This window comes from Clarias gariepinus, chromosome 16 (genome assembly GCF_024256425.1).
Source record: "Clarias gariepinus isolate MV-2021 ecotype Netherlands chromosome 16, CGAR_prim_01v2, whole genome shotgun sequence".
Lineage (NCBI taxonomy): Eukaryota > Metazoa > Chordata > Actinopteri > Siluriformes > Clariidae > Clarias > Clarias gariepinus.
The window spans coordinates 28027992-28055000 of record NC_071115.1 but is presented as its reverse complement, the minus strand read 5'-3'; the positions used below and the strand labels follow the sequence as shown (position 1 = coordinate 28055000).

Sequence of the window (27009 nt, the reverse complement as noted above, 5' to 3'; positions counted from 1 at the left end):
ATGTAATTTTCTCAGCCTTATTTTTAATTAATATTGTCTACAATAATAATTAAAACGAGTAACTAGTTTACTAGCCCGAGCTAATGCTGCCTCTAATTTTATTCCAGTTTATCTGTTCAGTTGATTTTCACTTGGCTCGGGTACAGAAGGGGAGAGGTGTTGGTCATCATCATCACTGACCCTGAGGCAGCTGGATCCAGACTTGCTATCCCTGATGTTATGTTAGAGCTGTCAGAGCCTGCGGAACTGCAATTTCCCCAAAGGCCATAATCTACTAATTTGAAGAATTTCACAGCATCTGCTTTTAAAGCTTTTTCTTCTTGTCGTGTAAATTTTCAGCAACATACAGTACTGTACATACATAATGCCAAGCATTTTTGTAAATTGATTTGCCTTAGGTAAAGGAGCAGATCTGGGGGACTCATGGACGTAGAGTATTATGGTGAACTGGTATGTTTGGATGCTGTCTTCCCCACTCTCATTGATCACTCAGGTTTGTCGCATGAGGTGATTGGTTGCTTTACATCTCAGGGAGCCCTCATGTCTGTGTTTTCTTCTGGCTCTCCCTTTTAGTTATGCTGTCATAGTTAGTCCTGCCGGAGTGTTTGCTTGCACTCTACAGTTAATATACATTCACATTATACAGTGTTCGACTGTGACCATACCTAACTGTTATCTCTCCATCTCTTTTGCTCTCTCCTCTTCTGTTCTCTCTTTCTTCTTCTCTCCTTTCCTTCATCTCTCTGTCGAGCTACATGTCGCTCCTGAGCTGCCAGTGATCCAGAACTCCTCTGCCCACTGGACCTGTCTAACTCGTCCTGGAGTCCTGCTTCTGGCAGGAGATCTCGTCGCATGAATGCCCCGTGTTGCCTGGGATGCGTGTGGTGACTGGGGATGGTTTCACTTTTCCACGAAGACGGTCCTGTGCTCGACTGATGCAGACAGCTGTTCTCTGAGGACTTGTGACTTCAGTCGCTCAATAGTTCAGGACTGGAATTTCCTACAGTCTACCTGAGCCTCCAGGAACAAACTGGACTTCATTTAATTTAACACATCTGTTCTACTGAACTTCCAGTCTCACATAGTATTATGAATGAATATAATTACTTATTTTATTATAGATGTAATGAAAATGAATAAAATTCATCAAATAAAAGACAAAACAATTGCCATAATAATAATAATAATAATAATAATAATAATAATAATAGTTACAAGCAATGATGAGTGGCCTCAAGCACCTGTGCCACTGCCACCTGGGTGCACTAGAAAGACAGTGGGAACAGTGGGCAAATGCATTTAAAGGGGACATACCAATACACTTATGATATAATTTTAGAATAGGGGGAATTTTATGTCAAGACACTCAAAAAGCCTTGGAGGCTGGAAAAAAAAATCCTCAGTGTGACATTACTCACAGTGATGTCCCTTAATGTGATTGAGGTCCCGGGTGCACGGGCAACTTGCACACTTCACACAATATGACTAATAGGGCTGATGTCAGCATGGGCCCTAAATAGGGCCTCTCACACGCCAACTGTGTGTGTTTGTGTGCATGCACGTTTGTGGGAGTGAGGGACGTGAGTATTTGAGTGTTAACATTTGTGATGAGTGTGGAATAGGGGCAATTTTATGTTATAACCTCAAAAAAGCTGGTGTTTGTGTGTGTATGTGTGCGTGTGCGTGTGTTTGTATGTGTGTGTGTGTGTGTGTGTGTGTGTGTAGAATAGACCGCAGATGCCGGGGGAAAAAAAGCATCACACTGTGATGTCACTGAGCGTGATGTCACTGAATATAATGTCACTTAATATTTAATGTCACTGAAAACAATTTTGCATCCTCAATGTCTTTAGATCGCAGAGGCCCGGTTTGGTGGCGATCGTATAAATCCCATAGGAGGAGTATATAAATAACTGTAACTTGAAACAACACAAAATAACGGACTTCCTGTTAAGTTGAGCCCAAGACATGCAGTGCGAAAGTTGTTTGACTCAATGAGCTCTAAACGTAGAACTACATTCAAAATATGACGACAACACTTATATGAACGCACAGAAGCATGATTCACTAAAAACACATATGTTGCAAAAGCTCATGCGGCCGGGAAACAACCTTGATATATTCGGCTTGATTCGTGTATCTTGCCACTAATGAAATGCTACATGCAACCTTGCTTGTGATCAAATAAATGGCATGAGCAAAAAAAAAAAAAAAACAGTTGTAATCGAACAGCATATTTAGTTTGACTTAACTAACATTAATCTATTTGCTTTTTTTTTACCCAACAGGAGGATGTACTTGATGGTTACACCAATGAAGTTACGAAGTTGGTGGTAATTCACAATTTTACAGTTGAGGGGGACCCAACAGATGTGTGCATTGTTTTGCTGATAGGTTATGGAAACAGAACCACAGCTTGCATGCTGTTAATGGGACTGATTTATCCCCTCAACCTTGAGTATCCCAAAATGCTAAAGTACACCTCTGAAGTGTTCCGGATACAGTTTTTGAAACTTAATGGAACAAAATCGCAGAAGAAGGTCCAGAGTCTAAAACATAAACTAATGCAATGAACTGCCTGTATACTGTAAGTACAGACTCTCTGCTTCATGCAAATAAGATGTTCTGTTATTTTCAAATAGTACATTTAATGCAAGAATGTTTCTTTTGCACATAATTTTTTTTCCATGTTTTCAAAATTGCAATTGAATGTAAAAGAGCTTTCACACATTTTAAAAGAAGTTGAGGGTAAAATGTTTGTATAGCAAGTGAAAATGTGAAGATTTTTATTTATTTAATGTTTTATGTAATATTTACTTAAAACATCAATATTACATAAAGTTTCATTTTTTCAATTAAAAATGCATTATACGGTGTTACTTTGTGTTTAGTTTTAATTTCTTTTAAATGTTTTAAAAATAAAATGTTGTTTGGACAATAAAAAAAAGCAATTAATGCAGTCTCCTGTGTCTGACCAGTGAATTTAACTTTCCCTGATTAGGTAATGTTTAATTATTCTTTTTGACTTATCTTTATTAATAATAATTAAGTAGATTAACTTTTACTTATTAACAATAAAAGTATGTTACTTAACTTTTACAAGAAATTTGTAATGAGAAATATTAGGTATACCTTACCTATTTCTTAAAGTGTGTCATAGCTATTAATATTAGGTACTCGCAAATATATAGGATAGAATCTACCCAAACAAAGTGAGTGTAAATTGTTACCTCAATTTTATTGAGTAGATTCTATAGGTTGTTATTTACAGTGTAGAGCGTGTGCCCCTTCCCTCCTCCTCTCGCCTTCATACACACACTCACACACACACACAGTAATTTATTTAATGTCACTGAAAACGGAAACACTGCTCTGTCACAGGTTTTTTCAAAGGTAAGTGCAGGTACATTTATTTTTTGTGTACTTTTCAGCAGTGATTCTGTTAGTGTGCGGCCGTTCGAGATTCATTAGAGATGTTCCTTATTAAAGAAGTTTCATGATAGAGCAATTTTTCTGTTAGTGTGTGTGTGTGTGAAAGTTGAGGGGGGGGGGGGAGTTATTCCATGGCGTTTTTTCAGTATTCAGCTGTCTGCCTTGATAAACATATATACAATGTACAAATAATAATTAGAGCGAATAATTAGCTAATAATAACTAGCTAATATGCATTTTAAAAATGAAATAAGATACTTGTTGGTGTGAGGTAACATGAAATTAAGTACTTGAGTTATCTGTTACTAATCTGCTTAGAAATTGTTAACATTAATATTTGCAGGTCATTCATCCAATACTGCGATTGATACAAAATTAGATTGAATAGGAATTTAATGACAGATATTGTGAATCTAATGCTTGTGAATATAAAAGGGCTTTTATTTGTATAGGCATCTCCACAGGCGTGGCAATTAAAGCTGTTGTGGAAGAGGCTAATGTTTTAAGTTGTCATATGTCTCAGCTCACTATAGGAGATGAATTGTATGAAGCTGAATATGTTTCAGAGATAAAAGCTTGACGAAGGCCTAAGAAGCGGCGCAGAGGCCCAGCGAGGGGAAATGCTGCAAAGACACCTCTTCTGGACATTGCTGCAGCACGTGCAGAGAAAGAAGCTATCGACATTTGCAAGACTGCGGTTACCAACGATGATCATCATACCCAAGATGAACTGTGTAGCGTGATGTCTGCAACTAACACACTTCCTGTTATAGTGTGACGTTTGCAACTGATGTACTTTGGTTTATAGTTTAGGCAATCTTAAGATAAGAATATGTAGAGGCAGTATAAGCACAGCTTTGTTCATTTACCTTATAAGGTTAAGGCCTGCTAATTAGTAAGAAGCATAAGATTGTGCAGTATACACTGACATATTCTGTTTTTCATCACAAAATGATGAAATTAATTTTTGTTAATTTTAACCAACTACCCAAAATGACTAAGCAAAAACGACGTCATTCCCATATCGTCATTGACCTATGCTGCATTGCTGGCATGTCTCTGTGCCGCTTGAGTTTGAAGATTTTTAATATCATTGAAACCTCATCTGACTTTAGCAGATGTGTTATATCTATTACAAATCATGTCCGTTTTCTCATAATGTTGGGTGGGTCTCTTTGTTTTCCAAACAAAGTGCTAACAGATTATTAGTCTTTTGTATTTGTCCTATGCTCATAGAAGATTAACCACACACTAAAGGGAACTCAATACAGCCTTACTGTTTTTGTACAGCTGCACCAGTAATCTAAATGACTGTGACTCTCGAGTGCAGTAATACACAGCCGTGTCCTCCGTCTGAAAATGTTGCCCCTTCAAAAATACTGTGCTGCTGGAGACGTCTGCAGAGAAACTGATTTTGCTCTTCAGTGAATCCTTTACATAAGAGCTGCTGCTACACACATATCCAATATATTCCAAAGTCTTGGACGGCATTTGTCTAATCCAGTAAGGACAGTAGCTGGATATTGAAAACCCAGAGAATTTACAAGAAATGGTAAACGTCTCTCCAGGTTGTACAGCTATATTATCTGACTGAGTAAATTCAACCGAATTCACACCTGTAAAGAACAACACAAAATAAATATTTTTATTTTTATTAATATTTAACTAATGATTTTTCACATCTATAAGAGATGTGATTTAATTATAAATGTAATTTTATTAATTGAAAACAGCACTTACAGGACACAGCTGTCAAAAACAATAGAAGAGAGATGGAGCTCATGGTGCTGGATTGGCACTGGTACAGCTACTGTTCTCACGTCTTTACATCTCAGAGAGCTTTATATTACATACTAGTTCCTGAAAAAGGGAGGATACGCACATGCAAATTTCTCAGGTTTTTAATTATAGGAATTTTACTCTTACAATCACTCATAGACTGAAAAAAAAATCATGTAAGCCCTAATATATAAACCCATATATATATGAATTAATTGCTAAATAATGTTAAAAATGTGACTCAGTCTGTAAAAAACCTAACTGGAGTATTTTTTTATTTTATTTACTGTTTTCTACATGAAATAAAGAACAGTCTGTAAAAAAATATATATGTATTTAATATTAATTAAGTAAAACCATGTCAACAACTGAAATCACACTAAAATGAATGGCTAAAATCAAACTTTATCTTAGAATTAGATTTGGCCTGGTGTTCAAACACTGGGTCACAAATTGTAATTTGTAAAAATTCTGTAAATACAATGTAAGGTGGATCACATTCCAATGTAATATTATGATTTGTTTGTTAAGGTTAAGTCAGACACATAAGCATTAATTTATTACTTTAAACATTTACATTTAGTGCATTAATAAACAACATAATGGCCATGTAAAGAAAATAAACTAGTAAATTGCAACTTTCCATATTTTAAAATCAGAAATAATCTTAATAAAAATTTTACTAGCTAATGTTCGTAGCTAGTTTATGTATGTGCTGTTTCCATGTTTGGATAGGTGTTACTGCAAATAATGACAAATATTTTAGCCAATACCACCCTTTAAAATTAAGTTCATTAGTATTTTTTCCTCTCCTCTAGGCTGTAAAAGAGAAAGACTGACTGCATTTCAATAAAAGACAGTTTATTTTAATGTCCAAGTGTTCATACTTTCCTGAAAACATATTTTATGTCGCGATTCAAATTCAAATTTCATTTCTCACATACACAGTCATACACAGTAGGAAATGTAGTAAAATGCTTATACGACTGCCATTGACCCTAAAAGAGAATTAAAGTTTACAAATAATAAATAAATATGAATAAAAGAAATACGATAGAAAATTAAATAGAAAAATTTAATTAAACTAGGAAAAATAGAACTAAAAATAAAAATAGAAATGTTCTAGGAAAAATAGAACTAAAAATAAAAATAGAAATATGATGTACATAAAAATAGAAATATACCGTACAAATTGAAATATACTGTACTGGGTGTGCAAATATGCATAGAACAAGGTGTCTTTGTGCAAAAACTCCACTGATTGACCACCACTGGCATGCCATTGGGCCTGTGATTACTGTGGTTTTGGCCCCCAGGGGATGTGGCCCCTGCTGCAGTATGCGTCCCTTATTTTTTTGTATTAAAATAGTAACCCTAATAGTGATAATTGTTTAGTCATATGTGGCTTAGGTGAGTGAACATGTGTATACAGACCTTGTATTTAACGTCATTTTCCCTTAAATGCACAAGTAGGATGAACCGTCATCAGCGGTGTGGGAGAACAAAAGAGAAGACACGAAGCTGACAGCCGCTGAATACACCAGTGATCTTTGGGGGAGGGGCCAAGCAAACTTCAACCCAGCAGCTGGGTTACACAAAAACTACCCAACTCTCTGTAAATGACCCAATGACCCAAACAGAGGCAACCCAGCGTTTGGGTAGAAAAAACAATTCAGCGTTTTTCAGTGTGTATTAGTCTAACCCCAGACCTTTAAAAAGTCATTATCTCAAAATTTAATCAATCAATCAACATTTATTTATATAGCACTTTACAGTTGTTATATTCAATTAATATTCAACTTCATTCCCACACAAAAAGTCTACATCTATATCTATATTCTGTATCTCTGTATTGTACAGCAGTTTCTTATTTTCTATATTTTTTCGTATATTTTTCTTAATTGTATATTTTCTCTTGTACACTACTCTGTTTCTTATTTTTTTCATATATTGTGTATTTTGTACTGTACAGTTATGTTATTTTATTTAAGTTTTATATTTTATTTTATTCTTTCTTAGTTAAACTTACCTTGTTTTTTTTTCATATTTATTTTCTATTCATAGTCTTTTATTTGAAGTCACGAGCAGTTGTCTAAGCATTTCACTTCATATCGTACTGTGTATGACTGTGTATGTGACAAATAAAATTTGGAGATCATGAATGCATGAACTAGCTTTAGTGTAAGAAGGCTCTTTTTGTAATATTGGAAATATAAACTTTCAAGGGACAAGTTGCTATATGGTGATCACACCACTTTCTTCAGGTAGTACCTTAAACTCTTAAAGAAAAATAACTCTTTGAAATGATTGAGTTGATTTTATACCTTATGTATAAATAAAAAAATATTATTTTAAAAATTGAGATAATTGAAAAATGTACAATGTAGAAGCAGGGTGTCCTACTACGTACTGATGAATGCCTACTGAATCCACAATGTTTATAAGTTGACAATTCCTGGAAGTTGAGTTGGCACCTTTCCTAGGAAAAACACTGAAAACTGTTTGTTCCTATCCCATATGGTTACACAGATAAGAGTCTGTGTGATTCTGTCTGATGTAACCTGACATCAGAGTGCAGAACTAATATGAAAAGCAAAAAAATTTTTTCAGGGACCAAACAGCTCTTCAACAGGTTAACAGGTTAGGAGATTTGAATTTCTTTTTTTTTTCTGAATTTACCGTAGAATACCCATTATAACCTATCCAGTGATTTTTGCAGTAATTCAGGGACATTAATTATGAATTACTAAAGGGGTTAATTATTCTTCATCAACATGATGTATTACCAATGTAGTAAAGTTTTCTGAGCTCTTGGATGTGACATCTCATTATCCAATCAGACCAAAAATTATCAAGGTAGGAGTGAGGGCCCCGATCCCTCTGCCAGTATGACCTGTGTTAATTAATAAAAGATTTTGTACTTGCAAAAATAGGGTGGCTATACTAATGAATGCCAGAAGTACTTAACAATTTATGCAACAATATATTTTTTTTTCATTTTAAGAAAATAAAGTTTCATAGAATAGAAAATTTTTTATTGTCATTGCAATATGTACAATGAAATAAAAAGTGCCATACCTAAATGCAAAAATAAAATAAAAAAGTAGTCAACTTAATAATAAATATGTATTTTAAAAGAGACATAATGTATACAATATATTTTTACATTAGGCACAAAACACATAGTAAAAATGTCAGGTGTGTATAACAATCAAATATTTACCCAGAAAAAAAAAGGTACTTTGTGTATTTCACCATATATTTTTGTTATGCAAAGAATAATGTTTTTGCATTATAATTAATTCTTATTAAGGGTAATACTTGTTCTCTGTTTTTGTACAGTCTTTTCACAGAATTGTACCACTGTGTGTCTTTGCACAATAATAAACAGCTGTGTCTTCTGTCACCAAGCTTCTAATATCTAAGTAAAACACATTGTTACTCGTGTCTCTGGAGATGCTGAAGCGAGTTTTAAAGGAAGCTCCAGAGTCTATGCTTCCACCCCCCCACATGATCCCGATCCACTCAAAGCCTTTTCCTGGAGATTGTCGGATCCAGCCTGTGCCAACGTCACTGAGGGCATAGCCAGAAATCTGACAGGACAATTTCACTGAGGCTCCGGGAGGTTTAACCTCAGCACGAGACGAAGTCAGACTGATGCCATGAACATCTGAGAAGCAGACAGCAGTAAAACATACAGAAGTTATTAAACACACATCACTTCAAGTCAGGATGAAATATGGAGCATATAAATTGCTGAGAATGGTGTAGGGAGAAGTGAGTAAGGTGTGGAGAGCCGTGTTCACTCACAGGGAACAGAGAATATTAGAAGAAGAGACCAGCTCATGATTCCTCTGCTGTACTCGAGCAAACACAGAGACTATGGTCTGTTTGCAGTGTATTTATATCTGTCTAAGGTTAAAGAGGTTTGCATGCACAGTTGCATTACAGTTATAATGGTAATCTTTTTAGGTTCTCGCGTTATAGGCTTAAATCATAAGTATCAGCCACAGATATGAAAAGGGTTAATGGTTAAAGGCATAATGAGAAATAAAAATGAATGGAAGCTGTTTATAATAAATGTCCCTGATGGAATATTCACAGTTCATGAGAACATACTTGTTTAAGTTTCTGGAGTCTGATATGTCAGGTTAGTTTTTGTGCACAGTTATATGTGCACAGCATGCCACATAAATGGATTAAAAATGAAAATAATTGTAGATATGTTGAGGCTTTCTATGATGAAATGTTTGTTTTACATTCATGCATGGAGTCTACAGTCAGCACTTTGTAACAGACAGCAGTAAAGATGTGACCATGTTTTCAAAAGGTAATCAAAATTCAGAACGAAAGTCTTTGTGAACTTCTTGATCAAAGAGAGGGAAGGAAAAGAAGAGGCTGATGGGGAAACATCTGTTAGTACTGCTATTATGTAAGTGATAAAAGAAACTACTTTGTGTTGTCATTGTTTCATTACATTGCTTGTGATATTAGAATTTGTTTCTCTTTTCCACACCATGTCTAAACCTCTCTTATACCTTTCCTTTACTACTCTTTCTTTTAATTTCTGCCCTCATTTTCTATTCCTTCCTCCTCTTACCTCAGGCAAAGCCCTGACATAGTGATGATACTGATAGCTTTTTTACAAAAACAAAATCCTGAAGAATTTGCCATCTTGTTTCCCCTCTTAGACTTACGAATAACAAAAAAAGTGTATAGTTTTTGGTGCATTTTGACAAATTTTCTGAAAGGATGTAACTTTATGTAATATTTTATTTTCTTATTTTTCTTCTCTCTGCACTTATCTTTATGGATATTAATCTGTTAAATGCAAACCAAAGACCTTTATTTGCTTATTATTATTATGTATTATTGTACATTGTTAAACTATGTCAATGTCCTTCTTCCCTGTTCTTGTATGTTTTAATTCTTGCATAAAAAAAAAAAAAACACAAAATGCAAAAAAAAAAAAAAATCCTGTAGAATTCTGGTTAACTGTGTTCATTGTGCGCCGCTGCTGCCCCCTGGTGGATACCGGTGGTGTAGCGCGTCTCTTAGAGTTACATTATATTTATATTATTTAACTTCAACACACATCATAAGTCCATCCTGTTATTAATAATTTTCAGCACGCCTAAAAAAAAAAAGGTTTACTACAACTGTAGAAATAATATTTTCTTTAGACAAAAATGTGTTTTTACATTAAACAAAGCAAAAAAAAAAAAAACATGCTTTCATGTCATGATGCGGTTTGTGTACAGGTCTACATACACAGTGTCTCTGCAGCACAGTAATACACTGCAATGTCTTCTGTCCTCACACTGCTCATGCGTAGATACACATGCATCTCACTGTTGTCTCTGGACATAGTACAGCGACCTCTAACTGCACTGTAGGAACACTGTACTGTATGTGTGCCAGATTATGGCAACCCATTCCAGCCTTTATCCAACCAAACACCTGTCTGATCCATGCCATCCTGGGTCAGTGTGTGAGACTAATCAGGTTTGACGATCACTGAATCAAAAAAGTGTCTGTATTACAAAAACACAAGAAAACCGGTGTTAAAGTTAATTTAAAATAATGTAATAAATATTAATACTTACATTGAAATGATGTTGCAAAATAAATAAAAACCTTGCCTAGTGTCTTAAAGAAAAAGAAAAAAAAGATTACTGCTGCTGTACGTAAAACAAACAGCGGCTGGTATGTTGTTGGGCCAAATCTTTCAGCATGTAATGATTCAAATGGAGATTGCATTTGCAATTGCAAGGACAATATGGTCCATTTGTTTGAGATGTTGCAAAAAGTGAATATTAATTTCGTCCAGCAGGTGGCAGTAGTGCACCTCAAACCTGCCTGCAAAACTTTATTTCTACAGTTACCAAAAAAAAAGAAAAAAAGAAAAACATGCTTTCATGTCATGAAGGGGTTTGTGTACAGCTCTGCACAGTGATTCTGCAGCACAGTAATACACCGCAATGTCTTCTGTCCTCACACTGCTCATGTGCAGGGCCAGGGGAGCTCAGTGGTTAAGGCACTTTGGACTACGGTTCGGAAGATCCCAGGTTCAAACTCCACAACCACCAAGTTGCTACTGTTGGGCCCTTAATTGAGCAAGGCCCTTAACCCTCAACTGCTCAGATGTGTAATGAGATAAAAATGTAAGTCGCTCTGGATAAGAGCATCTGCCAAATGCCTAAATGTAAATGTGCAGATTGATCCTTGTCTGTAGAGGTGTGCATTACCGATTCAGTCCAGCAAGTGGCAGTTTAACACCTAAAGGTGTATCACTGTGTGTCTTTGCACATTAATAAACACCCATGTCTTCTGTCATCAGGCACCAGGAGATGCTGAAGCGAGTTTTGAAGGAAGCCAACCGTTACAAAAATAAAGACGATTTACAGATAGCCGGGACTGATTTGCAGTCTGGAAGTTCAGTATAACAGGAAAAGTGTTTAAGTTATGCAGTCCAGTCCATTATTGGAGGCCCAAATTGACTGTAGGAAACTCCAGTCCTCAACTATCGAGCAACTGCACCCCTCAGAGAACAGCTGTCAGCATCAGCCGAGGACAGGACCGTCTTTGTGGAAAAGTGGAACCAACCCCAGTCACCACACACATCCCAAACAGACCACACGGGGCGTCCATGCAACCAGATCTCCAACAAGAAGGGGACACCAGGACTCAGGAGTCAGACAGGTCCAGCGGACAGAGGGGGTCTGGATCACTGGCAGCTCAGAAGTGACATGTATAGCTCGACAAAGAGACGGGAGAGGGAAAGAGAGAGAGAGAGAGAAGAGAGAACAGAAGAGAAGGAGAGATAGCAGTTAGGTATGGTCACCGTCAAACAATGTATAATGTGAATGTATATTTAGTGCAGAGTGAAAGCAGTGCAGGACTGACTATGAGAGCATGACTAAAGGGGAGAGCCAGGAGGAAACACAGACATGAGGGCTCCCTGAGATGTAAAGCGGCCAATCACTTCACCGTCAATAGAAAACTACAAAAACTTGTATTTGTGTTGATAAAAGGCTTTTAAAGAGTGGAAAAACATAAAAACTTTGGATCATTGGTATTTTCGCACTCCTTAATGTTATCTTAATTGCTACTGATTTCCTGATTCTAATTTTCAAAATAAATGAATAAAAAAAGTATTATCTTTCCAAGCAGTCTAGCTGTAACTTTACCAAAAACGTTTAATATGCTACACTTGATATAATTACAGAATGCGAACTCTGTCCGCAACTTTACTTCAATAAAGGTTAACCCCCAAAAACAGATTCTCGTATTGCAGTCTTAACTTGTTGCTACCTTATTTTCTATCCAACTGTCCAACCGGGACAGGCTTTGACCATTAGGTGTAAAGTGGTTATAGCTTAAATAACCAACAGTAGATGTTGTACAACCTGGATCCAACACAGGGAAAATCACGCAGTGGTTTAAATAGGTTTATAGCAGTGGAAGCACAAGGATACAGGTATATAAATTATGCCAAAAAAAACCCATATATATCAATTATTATTATTAATTAAAAGAACAAGATTAAGGACATTGCAGAGACATTTGAAATAGCAACCTAAAAACTGTGTGTGAATGAATGATATTTATAATAAATGTCCCTGAGGTTCAGTTTTCTGCTAAAAGAAAAATTTACAGCTAATGAGAAAGTGCTTCGTAAAAGTTTTTGTACAGCTCTGGAGTCTGTCGTGTCAGTGTGAGTCTTGTGCACAGTAATAAACAGCCGTGTCTTTAGCTTTCAGACTCTTCACTTCTAGATACAGCATGTTTTTATTGGTGTCTTTAGTGATGGAGAACTGGCCCTGCAGAGACTGAGCGAAATAAGTGCCAGTGCCAGTATTAATGTATCCGATCCACTCCAGTCCTTCTTGTGGTTATTGACGGATCAAGTGCATCCAGTAGCTCATTGAGAATCCAGAGACAGTACAGGACAGAGTGACTGACTCTCCAGGTCTCTTCACCACAGAAACAGAGTAGGGTCAAGGACTGTCCATAAGAATCTGAAAAAAATAGGAGCATAACTATAAATAATGGTATGTTATATTGGCTGTAATGACAGAATGGCTCAAACAAAATTCTGAAACTTACGCAATAAGTACAAATAAAATACAGTGTCCTAAAATTATTATTCTCTGTGTTCTGTTTTACCCGGAGTTAAAGTATAAGAGAGTGTTATCTATCCAGATCCAAGACCACGATAGATCTATTCAATTCACAATCACAGGCTGTTCAGTATATAGAGTGGATGAGTGGATGATTATAACATGGATGATGTGAACAAATATCAGTAATACTTTCTTAATCACTACAAACTGGGTAAACATTCATATTGCAATTGTAAAATATGAAATGATGTTGCAAAATTATAATTGATGAGGCTGAAAAGTTTGTAATGTCGGGATTAATTGAATGCGATTCTTATTATTAAATATGGAACTGAGTTGTGATGAAAGTGATGTTTTTGTTGTGTCAGCAGGGTCTTCCAGAACACTAATACAGCCTTTAATCTGAATGTTTGATCTCTGTAAGATCACAATGTTACTGGACAACAAAATAATAATAACAATATTTCCTGGCCTTGCCATTTTTATGATGTGGATGTTAAATATTCCAGTTTTATTTCATTGATATAGGGAAGAAAAGTGTGAATATCTAATTAAACCTACTGTAAATAACACTCCTTAATGAAAGACAAATAAAGGGAGAATTTGCATAACATGCAACATGAACTTGAAGGTTTACTTATTTATTAGCTGCATCTCTTTCTGTTTAAAATCTCAGTGAATCGTTTTAAAAGAAATACACAATGAACAAAACACTAACATTTCTCTGTAATCAACTAATTAGAACGGCTCTATATAACTAAAATTCATGAACATTAATTTAAAACAAACAAGTCTCACTTACTGTAGTAGTTTCAGCTGGAAGGTTGACAGAGAGATGCTTGTTCTACTGTGTTACTGTTTCTATACATATTACACAGACACTTATATAATGGATGCTCTACATAAATGAATGAAATAAAGTGTAGGGCTGCTGATATGGTAAAGGTTTATGTAAGGAGGATAGGTATCTGGGATAGGGATAGGTATCTGAAAACATTATATAGAATGAACATATTGTGTGTTCTGAACAGATACTATTACAGTTAGGTTTGTCATTAGAAATCTAGCCAGAAATCTGGTTTAGACTAGAGGTGTTTATTGGATGTCTATATGTTGGCTGATGAACTGTTAAAGCTTCAATTTACACACCATGCTGAAGGAATTGGAATTTCTACTTCCAGGAAAATTTTACCACTTTATTTTCATCTTACATTTCCATGTTTGTGTTTTAAACATAGCACACTGTTAGACACATGCTTAATTATTCCTAAATTTACTGATTAAACATTTATTTTCATTGTTCTGTAGATAATCTGTAAAATTAATAAATAAAGAAAGAAACTCAAAAGAATATTTTTTTTTGTGCAATTCTTCAATAAAAACACATTTTTGTCTATTCACAATAACAAAATCTGTTACATTTTCATTCCAATGAATGACAATAAAAGTTTGAGATGAAGATGTTTGAACATGTCTCAGAGTTTTTGTAAGGGGAATCCACTGTTCTGAGTCACTGTGACTCTCTTGCGCAGTAATACACAGCTGTGTCTTCAGCTTGCAGATTCTGTCCTTGAATTGTTATTGTGTTAGTAGAAGTGTCTCTGGAGATGCTGAACTTATTTTTCAGTTTGTCACTGTAAGCTGTACTCCCACTAGGAGAGATTTCTCCAATCCATTCCAGAGCTTTTCCTGCAGGTTGTCGGATCCAAGCTGTATAATCGCCAGTAACTGAATATGAAACCTTACAGGGGATGGAGAGACTCTGGCCTGGCTGGACTGTCATGGCAGAAGGCTGAGTCAGTTCCTCACTGTGCACATCTGTAGAGAAAAACACATCGTGATGTCTCACACAATATGTGAGTTTTACTGTAGTAAAGGAATGAATTTGATAAAACACTCACAGGAAGCAGCTGCCAGCAGGAGCAGTAGAGATGTAGAGAACATGGTGTGTGTTGTTTGTACTGGGGTCTCCTCTGTTCTTCAAAGTTTAACACAGACCATGACATTATATAAATAGTCTGATGTCCAACCCTGATATTTGTATTTGCATATTTGGTGATGATAAAATAAATTAGTATTTAAATTAATTGTATCTTGATGATGCAAGGAGTATGTATTTAAAAAAAATTATTATCTCTTGAAGAGAAGATTTATATTATAAGGGTTTTTTATGAAGCATAACTTATTAACAAACTTTTGTTATTTACTGTACAGATCACTAACATGGGAGAATTGTACATGTTAACAAACCTCACGCAAGAATAAAATGTTTTAATGTGATTGTGACATTTCATAACAAAATAAGTTAGATCTATTTCCCACAAAATAGACAGAATTATTTTAATTCTCAGTGATGTAGTGAACCTCACAATCTTGGGTAAATGTATAAGTAGAGAAATAGTGTCTCCTAAAGGACTATTAATAAAAGGATTCAGGCATTTGTAAGTAGATAAATTAAATATAAGCATAAAGGAACATGTTTATAGTATTCTGCGACGTATACTGCAAGTGTGTTTAGCCATGTTAAGTGTGTTTCCAAGCCGCAGGGAGCAAAAATATTGTGTAGAGAACAACTGAACAACAAGTCTTCACCTGGAATGGAAATTTTCCCATAAGTCTTTGCGTCTTGCTGGAGCGTGAAATAAATGTAGCTTAAAAATATTTATATATTTAAGATAAGTTATACATGTTTCAATAGCATATGTTCTATAAAGGTAGCAGTTTTTGTTTCAATAAATATTTAATGTTTATTGTCCGTAATGTGAAATACACAGCAGCAGCGACAGGTATCGGAGATGCTTATGTTACCAAGGTAATGCACGGTGGAAATTAGTTCTACGTTGGTGACTTGGCAGGATGTTCGGAATAGTGGATTTTTGTCAAGGGAATTTCCCTTCACTGACATTCCCTGCAAACAGAGCAGGGAGTAGGGAACGTCTAACGACTAAAGTCAACAACCCATTTAAATTCTCAGAAACCTGCAGGTGTTTTGAGTTAATTAACTGATTAAAGTGTGACACCATGAGTCTCCAATCTTAAACTTTTTCATTGGGTTTTCATTAGCTGTAAGCCATAATCATCGAAATTAAAATAAATAAACACTTAAAATGTATCGGTCTGTAATGAATCAATATAATATATGATGTTTGAATTAAATTACTTAAATACTGTAATTAACATTTTGATGATATTATAATTCACCGAGTTGCACCTGTATATCTGTATTAGTGCACATGGCTAATTTTTTGGCATGTTGCTGCTGCCTACTGCTGGCTGCCGTTTGTGTAGCGCCTCAAGTTAAAGGAACATCAACTTTAAAGCGTTAAGAGGATCCCGGGAGCGCTTCATAACACACCATGTTTATTTTTTTTTACCACGCCTTCAAGTGTTTTATTCCTCATTAATACAGAAATGCTATTTTTATTATTTCAGAGATAGCTGTCATGCATGTGTTTGTGGTTGTCTTCTTTGTTAGGAAAAATACACAAAGACTGCCATTAAATATATTTTTTTCTTAAAAATGTGTACAAACTGTAATGTTAATATTAAATGGATGTTGTTAGAAGTGGTGACATGTCACTCATGGGCAGTGCAGTGTCTTCTCTCCTCATGCTATTCATGTGCAGATACACCTGCCTCTTACTGTTGTCTCTGAATGGTGCCGGATAGAGAAGCAGCCATTAACTGCACTAAAGTACTGTACTACTTTCTATCACTATCACCCTCGATAGTTGCAAAAAATTCCAGGTCTTTTCCATAAGATCGGCACAGTCTGATCCAAGCCATCCAGGTGGCTACCGAAGTCAAATCCAGATGCTGTGGAGGTCAGTGTTTGAGACTGATGAGGTTTGATGATCACTGGATCAGACTCAACCAGTTTCGGACAACAGGAATCTGAAATTCAATATTGCACAATTGTAGTTATTAAAGAAAAAGAGGACAGAAAGAAAATTATTTAAAAACGTTAATACACAAATATTATAAATATTAATACTAACATTTAATGAACATTGTAAGAGAAAAGAAGCTCAAAACCCTGCCTAGTCTAATATTTTTATTTCTTCTGACCTTTTTTTTTTTTTTTTTTTGCTCTCAGTCTTCCTGATTCTCCTAATTTAAGAAGCAATTTTTCTGAATGAACATTTTTAACATATATGTAAATCAACACAAACACAAAAAGTTGTTGAGTTAAATGGGGCTTGTGTAAGATCACCTAATGCCTTTGAGAACCAATGGTCAGACAGTCTTGTTCAATATCACAGAAAAGCCAATGCAACACAAATCACAGAAAAAACATTAATTCTGGGCATGATCAGTATCACTGCACCACAGCATGCTGTAAATGGGGTATACATAGGATATGTCTCTATGTCTGTATGTCTGTATGACTCTATGTCCGTCCAGCTGATATTGTCACAGCATCATGCAAAACTGGCTTGACAGAATTTAATGAAATTTTGCCAGACCTTCTGTATTTGCCTGAAGTTAAATAAGTTAAATAAAAAACGTTTTGTGCTAGATTACCTCACTGCAACCATTGCTTTTTGGGACAAATATAACTCTTTTGTCCTCGAAGTATGTGGCTATATATGGAGGATGAAACATGACATAATTATAAATAAATAAATGTGTGAATAAATAAGTAAATATATAAATACAGTAAATAAATACATGAATACAATAATCCCTGGAAAATTGCTAAATATATTTGTTTATTAAAAGCACCACGCTGATTAGATCGGACTGCCTACCTTATCAGCATACAGCGACAAAGAAATGTAGAAATGTGAAAATGCAGAAATAAATAAATGTAGAAATGTGAAAATGCAGAAATAAATAAATCTTGAAATATGTTAAAAAACAAAAGTAAGAATATATTTAGCAATTTTTCAGGGCTTATTGTATTTATGTATTCATTTATTTCTATATTTACTTATTTATTTACACATTTATTTATTTATAATTATGTCATGTTTCGTCCTCCATAGCTATAGCAATCACTCAACAGAGCCAATTATCATGATATTTCACTTAGGGTATGTTAGAGTATGAGGAAGACAGAAAAATGCCACTAATAAAAAGAAATCTGTCTTTAAATTGCCTGTCTACAAACATAATTTTACACTCCAAAAAAACATGAATATATTTTAAAACTATGTGTGCCATTTATGCATTATTAATATCCTGATACATTACACGTCACAGTCAGTGACTGACCAGGGGAGATTAAAGCCATGTTTTCTTTTTATTATTACAACAATATTTACAACAATATTAAGTACAGCGACTTTCTCAGGTTCATCTCAATGAAGAAACATATTTTAAATAATGAAAAAAATAACCATACAATCTTTGACTTTTATTTAAAATCAAAGATTGAATTTTAAATTGATGTGTTAGGTGTTACAGTACTGTTTATAGGATGAAAAACAGGGAAAACAGGTTTTACCTCAGTAAACGTAACTCAGTTTCCACTTTGTATCTTATTCTTGCAGATGTGTGTTTTGTACTGACATATTATTTAAAAAATATATTAACCATCTATTCACCTGCGGAAAACCAATAATTTACAAGTTGAGGCCAAAGATAAAATATTATGCTGTTGTTGAAATATAAAGTGGTCTTAGCCCTGCTACTTCATTTAAATCAGGTGTCCCTACAGACAAGTGTACTGCAGAAATATATAAATTAACAGGATTTTTTTTTTTTTTGTGCAGGGCTTCAGTGAGTTATATGTAGTTATGTGTCTTTCTGGCTCAGTAATACACAGCTGTTTTGTATCAAATTATTAATGCAATTATTAATGCATTAAATAAAAAACATTTAGGATGTAGGGATATGAACATCTAGTCAAAATGAACATGAATCATGTTTTCTGAACAGATGCTAACGCAAGAGATTTGTGAGTTGTGGGAGGTAAGTATTAAAACTGGGACACAATATTTTGTTAGTTGAAGAAATGTCTGATCCACAACTCACAAAACAAGCTGACAGTGTTGCCACTTGATCTTTGGGCGTTTTTTCACTTTGTTCCTATGGCTATAGTAGGAGAACTCATATAGATTTACCAGGCACTGTATTCAGGGTCGCTCGGACCTGGAGTCTACCGGCTTCTTGGTACAAGGCAGGGTAAACCCTGAACAGGGTGCCAATTCATCGCAGGGCATACACACATACACACATACTACGGGCAATTTTGGAATGCCAATTTGTCTAACCTGCATATCTTTGGATTGTGGGAGGAAACCGGAGTACCTGGAGAAAACCCACCAAGCACGGGGAGAACATGCACACAGAGACAGGAATCAAGCCTGGCCGGGAATCAAACCTGAACCCTGGAGGTGCAAGGCGTAAGCGTTAACCACTACGACACCGTGCCGCCCGCACACTGATGTCTGTCCTCAGAATATTAGCCTTTAAAAACTGTGTGCTTGTTGAGAGATTTTCAAACTTGCCTTTTAGGAAGTATGTATAGGTTCATCTGTTGTACCAGAGTCCATATTTAATCCATTTTGGAGCTTTCCCTGGTTTCTGTCTTATCCAGTACATGAGGTAGCCTGTCATGTCAATGGCACTTCTCTTACAAGAGATCATTACAGGGTCTCATTACATTACAGGGTCTCCAGGTCTCTTTACCAAAGCAGGAGTCTGGTCCAGTCTAATTACTGCTGACACCTAGCAGATAAAACATAAAAATCAAAGATAATTATCAACAAAGTAAAGATTTTTTCAAAAGTCTCAGGTACCTTCTATTTACATTATAATAAGGATGTACAGTAGTACTGAGTTACCCTACAGTTCCCTCCCATATGAGAGTGGATGCGAAGCACTCAGATGGACTGCATCTTGTGTCTAAAGCCCGATTCGGATAGGACTAGTTTTACAGGGGGTCGTTAGAGAAATTTCTGTTTCACAGACGTACTTTGTGATTTTAATCCTGTCCGAATCTGCCATGTCTGTCTTTCTCTCACATGACCTCTATAAAAATTCCAGAGCAAAATGACCTACTGTATTTCATCCAAATGCGAATGTCTGTGATTTTTTGTGTGTTTTGGTCAATGTGAGCTACCGTAATATCACTAACGCGCCGGTATTCAAGTTCGCGCACCAATTAAAAATGTTAACTTTAGAATTTAGAATCTAGAAGATTAAAATTACACAAATTTAAATCACTGAAAGTCAGCCTCAGATTCAAGAGGTTTTTAAAGTGGGGAGAAGTGCATTTCAGTTCCCCTGAATGTATAGGTGAGAACAGCCGATTCACACCTGGGGAGGGTGAATAATTTGTATTTGAATGTTGTCTGGCATTGTAAAGCACTATAGTGACACTAAAAGAACAACCCAGGATTAATAGGAATTATTATACCTGTTGTAGATGTGGACATGTGATCTTCTGCAACGCCCACATTTAAAACACAGACACTCCTACAGTAGTTGATCAATTGGAATGGTTATTACCGTCACGCTCACCGCCGCGTAAAAACGTCAGCGGCCAAAATAAATCAGTTGCATTTCAAAGTCATTCGTAAAATGGCCGCCAGGTGGCGCAAAGTGACATTTTTCGCTCGTTGCCGTAAATACAACAGTGACCGTTAATGTATACATTTCTGGAAAATACATGAATACTTGGTATTTAATCTAAATTACTACATCAGTAAAGCGATTTATTGACAAAATTATTAAGGTATGGATCACCTGGGTGCATGTGGTTATAAAAATGAATAATCAAGGACAAGGTAATGAGATGCAACTTCATGCATCAAGAGATTTATAGCCATTTAGAGGCATTTCATTTTAAACAGCTAACATATATCAGTAATGTTTTATTAATGACTATAAACCGAGTAAACATTCATGTTGATTTTGTTAAATTATAAATAATGAGGCTAAGGAGTTTGTAATGTGGGTAATTGTTTTTTTTAGATAAATACTGAGTTGTGATGAAGAGGATGTTTTTGTGCAGCGCTGCAGCTTGTTGTGTCAGTGTGGGCGACGAGCGCAGTAATACACAGCTGTGTCTTCAGTCTGCATGTTCTGTCCCCGTAAGGACACGCTGTTACTGGAAGTGTCTCGAGAGATGACAAACTTGTCTTTAAGTGAATCTTTCTTATGAATATCCCCATCATAATCAATAGCATTGATCCATTCTAAAGCTTTTCCTGCAGGTTGTCGAATCCAGGCAGTTGAATAGTGGCTGCTGCTAGTGATAGAAGCTCCAGACACTTTACAGGTGATGGTTAAAGTCTCTCCTGGCTTTATAACCACTGAGTCTGGCTGGATGAGCTCAGTAGCACAGAACACATCTGTAAAAAGAGAAATAGAAAAGATTCACACATTGACCTGACAGCATCAGATGAACCAATAAAGTTTAAACCCAAACACTCACAGGAGGCGAGAGCCAACAGCAGCAGTGGAGCTGAAGGGAACATGTTTGTGCTGAAGGAGAACTAATGAGAACCGCTTTATCTCTAGATAAACACAGTGATAATATTATAGGAGGAGATGGAGATTTGCATAAATATTACAGAGTCGCTCAAGTGTCGAGTGCAGCTGTGAATCACGATCACATGCAATTTTATGTATTGATTGAATAATTGATTGATTTACCATTTTAATGTGGTAAATAATTTAATTATTTGTTGTCATTACTAAATCCAATTATTCTTATGTGTACACATTTTCGGGTTAATTTTTTTATCATTTTTATGATGTAGATGTTATTTGTTAAAGTTATATTGAGGAGATATCTGCTTACATATTTGCCACTCTCATATTATTGGAATAATTGTAGTTTTTTTTTTTTTTTTTTTTTTTACAACAGAATGTCGTAAAAACTTTCATTATGATACAGGGCTGCTCTCTGGTTGTAGGTAAAATGAAAAGAAAGGGCTGATTTTGTGATGATGCGATTTTAGGTTAGATGTTCACATCCACTTTCTCAGTCACTATTGATGACATGTTACAGACAGTATGGATGTCTGAGAAGTTATTAAACTCTTTAAATTAGACAGAACAACTGACTCTGCTGTGAAAATTTGAGCTTCACTTAAAATTAATGAAGCTGTTAGGCCTTGTCCACACGGGCGTTAAGTTTTTGGATAAACGAACGCGCTCTGAACGTCCTAGACATTTACGTTGCGTTTTGTAGTGGCGCTTGATTGACTTCTACACTGGCGTTCGTTTGTCTCTGTCTAACGTCAGCCTAATTGTAGTTTGTGTGTTAAACTGTGGGGGCAGTGTGTCGGGAACTGGATATGAAAGCCCGCCGCTACCGGGTTCACTTTCTGACTGCACAACGTCGGATTAAAGGAAGTTTTTTTTGTGGTTTAAAAAAAAAGCAAAAATTTCCGCGTAAGTTTTTTAACAATTATTTTATTTTATTTTGCCTTTTTCCGCATTTCCCTATGTATAGCATGTAGGATCATGGGATATATCCGGTCCTCCGAAGCGTAAAATGAACGTGAAGAAAACGCACTAGAAGCGGTTTCCTTGCGTTCGTTGGGTTTTGAACGCCAAGAAAAAGCTGAATGCAACGTTTTTTTGATGCCGTATAAACGCGCAGCCGGACAAACGCACGTCACCAAAGCCTGTGTGAACACTCTCATTGACTCCTATGTGTAGAAAACACTCTGCGCTTGATTCGCGCTCACCGGACGCTACGAACGCAAGAAAAACGCTCGATTTTAACGCCCGTGTGAACAAGGCCTTAGTTAATGTAGAGTTTTTGTACAGAACTGCAGCTTTTAGGTTGATCATTTGCAGATACACTCGCTTCTTGCTGTTGTGTCTGGAGATGGTGAATCTTTCATGAACAGGCTGAAAGTATACTTTAGTACTACCACCAGCAGAAATGTGTGAGATCAATTCTTTCCCAGCTAATGTTTATGCCAAGCAAACAATAATAGGATGGATTAAGATACATTCTCTTCAATCCTTTACACCAACTTGTGTCAATTAACTTGTAAAACATGTGTACCTCTGTTAACAACTTTTCAGAATGTGGCATGGTCCATAATTTTATTAATTGTTAGAGACAGCAGAAGCTACTGTACAGCATTGATATTTTGTGGAAACTTCAAATATAATGTATTTGAGTTAAGATGATTATGAGCTGAGATTGTATACATCATAAAAAAAGGCAATTTTCCAAACTCAGGTAATTGAAAATGAATATACTTTACTTATTAACATACTTCAATTCACTATTATTATATATTGCAAACCCAGGTATTTTACTAACAAATATAAAATTGTACTCAGATCTCATGAGTTAATATCAGAGGTGGAAAGTTATGAAGCTACACATAAAAAGTTGGAGCTACACATCCTGCTCCTGTGCTCCCAGTGATCCAGATCCCATCTGCCCTCTGCACCTACTGTCTCATCCCTATGTTGAACTGGACTTCATGTTAATTGAAAGAATTTCTGTTATATTGTACTTTCAGCTGCATAACACACATGATGTTATATCATCTCTATCTGTTATCAACCAAATGAGGATGGGTTCCCTGTTGAGTCTGGTTCCTCTCAAGGTTTCTTCCTATTACCATCTCAGGGAGTTTTTCCTTGCCACTGTCGCCGTCACCCTTGGCTTGCTCATCAGAAACATTTCATTTGTTCATCTTATTATTATCTAGACACATTTTTCTCACACATACACAATTTATTATTATTATTATTTTTATTATTATATATTATTAATTTTTTTATGAATTTCTTTCATTTTTGTGAAGCTGCTTTGAGAAAATGACCATTGTTAAAAGCGCTATATAAATAAAATTGAATTGAATTGAATGAATTATATTTTCTCGCATTACTGTAATTGAGTAGATTTTTTGTGTACTTGTACTTTTTAAATTAGTTTTTAAAATATGTAATTTTACTTTTACTTAAGTATGTTTTGTTTAAAGTATTTTACTTCATTTTAAATCAGATGTCAGTGATGCAGACACAGCTAAAAGTGAAATGCCAACAAATTCTTATGAAGATAACCCCTGGTCATATTTAAGTGACCACTTTGATTTCAAGCACAACAGAGGGAACAGATTTATTATGCAAGGGTGTTCCATAAAAGTCTTTATGATGAAGTTGTTCTTTACTCAGAATATACTGTACAGTTTACTTGTATATGTTGATTAATTTTCTATTATTCCACCTTTTTTAAATAATTTATTTACACAGACGGAAGAATTGATTCAAATCCAAAATTAATTATTAGGCTTTTTCAAAGTAATGTATATTACAATGTTTAAATAAAATGTGTATAATATAAAGTAATGCCAGTGATCTTATACTATTTTAATATTATTGTATTTTTTTTAACTCCTGATAGGGCTGTTCAGCCAAAAAAAAGGTGAATAAGAAGCTGCTCAGGTAAATTTAGTCCTTGCATGTCAATGATAAAAAGAGGATTGTTTCTGTCTTAAAGTTTTTGTAAAGGGAATTCATTGTTCTTTATTTTTAGTGCCCCTCTTGCACTGTTATATACTACTGTGTTCAGTTTGCAGATTCTGTCCTTAAATTGTAGTGTCCGTGAAGGACTTATTTTTCAGTTTGCCACTATAAACTGTATCCCCAGCACTACTGATATGTCAAATCCACTCCAGAGCTTTTTCTGCAGGTTGTCCTAGCTAGCAAGCAGAGTTCAGAACCTTGTACATCTGTAGTGGAAAATACACTATTAAGAAAACACTAATATGTGTACATGTTTGCCTGCATCACTGATAAACCCTTTAATTTTTAAAAACTGTAATTTCACAAATTTTGTTTGGTGTGATAACATTGGTTTCGTAGATAAATATTAGGAAGTTATACAGAATTTAACTAGTTCACAGCAAGATTTTGAATCTCTTATCATTTCATCTTATTGCAATCAATGTAAAAGAGAATTTTTTGAAAAGTATGTATTCACACCTTGTTTATTCTAAGTTATACTTTTTTTCATAATCAGCCAAATTTGGTAATCAGAGAGTGGAACACATGAGAAATTAGATAGAATAAATAAAAAATATATATGTTTTGTCCTAAAATGACTGCAGAACATTACAATCCACTTATACTACTGTTATTTCAGCGCTGTTTGAAAATATTACTTAATAAAAATATTCAGTTTTGATTTTCTAAATACAGTAATAGCTATTGGTGCAGGTGTTTGTTTACATTGAGCATGTAAATTATTAATATATAATTTTAAAATATATTACACACACACACTGTTGCCGTGGGCAGAAAGGCCAGGCATAGGCGCAGAGGGTTGGTTCCGACAAAAAGAGTCTTAAATAACAAAATAGACAAAACATGGAATATAAAAAACAGAAACATAAATAGACCCTCTCTGCTGTACTATAGGAAACACAGGCTCTATGGCGAAACAAGAGGCTAAGACCTCCAACAAACCACGCATGGAGCTGAAACAGGTCTAGGCGAGACTAGTGACAGGACTGCACTAGGGACACGGAGAGACTAGACGAGACTAGAGACACGGAGAGACTAGAGACAGGACTAGAGACGAGAATTAGTAGCTTCACTGTTTATTGTAACGTTGGGTGATGACCTAACTGGGTTAGTATCTAATGGTGTTAATGGCTAACCGGGTTATTTACTGACCTACCAAGGGAACAGAGACACAAAAGGCTAAGCACACATGAAGCTAATTCCTACTAGAAGTAAACTCCGCTAATGGCTAAACCCGTTAGCGGCTAAACTCACATGTGGCTAGACAAACGAATAACTAGACATACCTGAAGCTAAACATACTGGGACCTAAACACACAAGTAGAAAAACACACTATGTCCCAAACATGCAGAAATCTAAACATGCAAGGGGTTACACTAACACTAGAGCCGCGGTTCTCAAAGTGAGGGGCGCGCCCCACTAGTGGGGAATACAGACATGACAGGTGGGGCGCAATGAACGGGAGGGAATTAGTGGAAAATAATAGGAAAGTACCTATTCTAATTCATGCTTTTCTTTATTGAAAATAAAGATCAGACACTCAAAACTAAACAATCACACGCAAAGAAATGGATCATTAATACAAGTAAATTAAAATAACATTAGAGACAAAGTGGAACCATAGTGCAGCAATAACGGTTTAACGTCGGCATGTTAATTGCAGAGAACCAAGATATAAGGAAACATTCGGTATTATATTTTTATTTATTCCAATGTGTATGCTGATGTTTCTGTATTTTTGTTCAAAATTAATATTTTATCCGTCAGTACTAGTCTGGCATTTCTAGTTTTCAGTGTGGCAACAAAGTTGCTTTTTGATCCTTCAGGCGCTGAACAGAAGGGAAGATCAATATCATTCTACGCTTTTTGTTGGCATTTTGCCATGATCCCTAAATCATTCGTTGCGCTGTAGAGAATAATGCTGTTTATGCTTTTAAACATGTATAATTTAAGGGGGATGTAGCTTAAAGACAATGTAGAGAGGAAATATATGTGGGTATCTTATTTGCGGGTTTATTTACGCAGCTATTGAATTTGGAGATGCGAATATCAAACTAACTTTACCGCGGATACAAACCGGGTCAGTAGCGTACTGTATGTAGTGAGTATAATAACGTCAATAGATACATTTGTTACATGGACCACAAAAAATTAGGCGATTCATCACTATCAGCCTTATCAACCAAAAAGTCAGCCAATATGATGAAGCCTATGTTG

At 35.5% G+C, this 27009-nt stretch overlaps 1 protein-coding gene across 1 annotated transcript in view; it reads right to left on the bottom strand.

The window, feature by feature from the left end:
* Positions 1 to 27009, bottom strand: part of LOC128544316 (uncharacterized) — a 162238-nt gene that overhangs the window by 116570 nt on the left and 18659 nt on the right. Inside the window, exon 2 of the mRNA XM_053514321.1 lies at positions 14859 to 15155. Coding sequence (XP_053370296.1) covers positions 14859 to 15155 — 297 coding nt within the window. The remainder of the gene's footprint in view (positions 1 to 14858; positions 15156 to 27009) is intronic.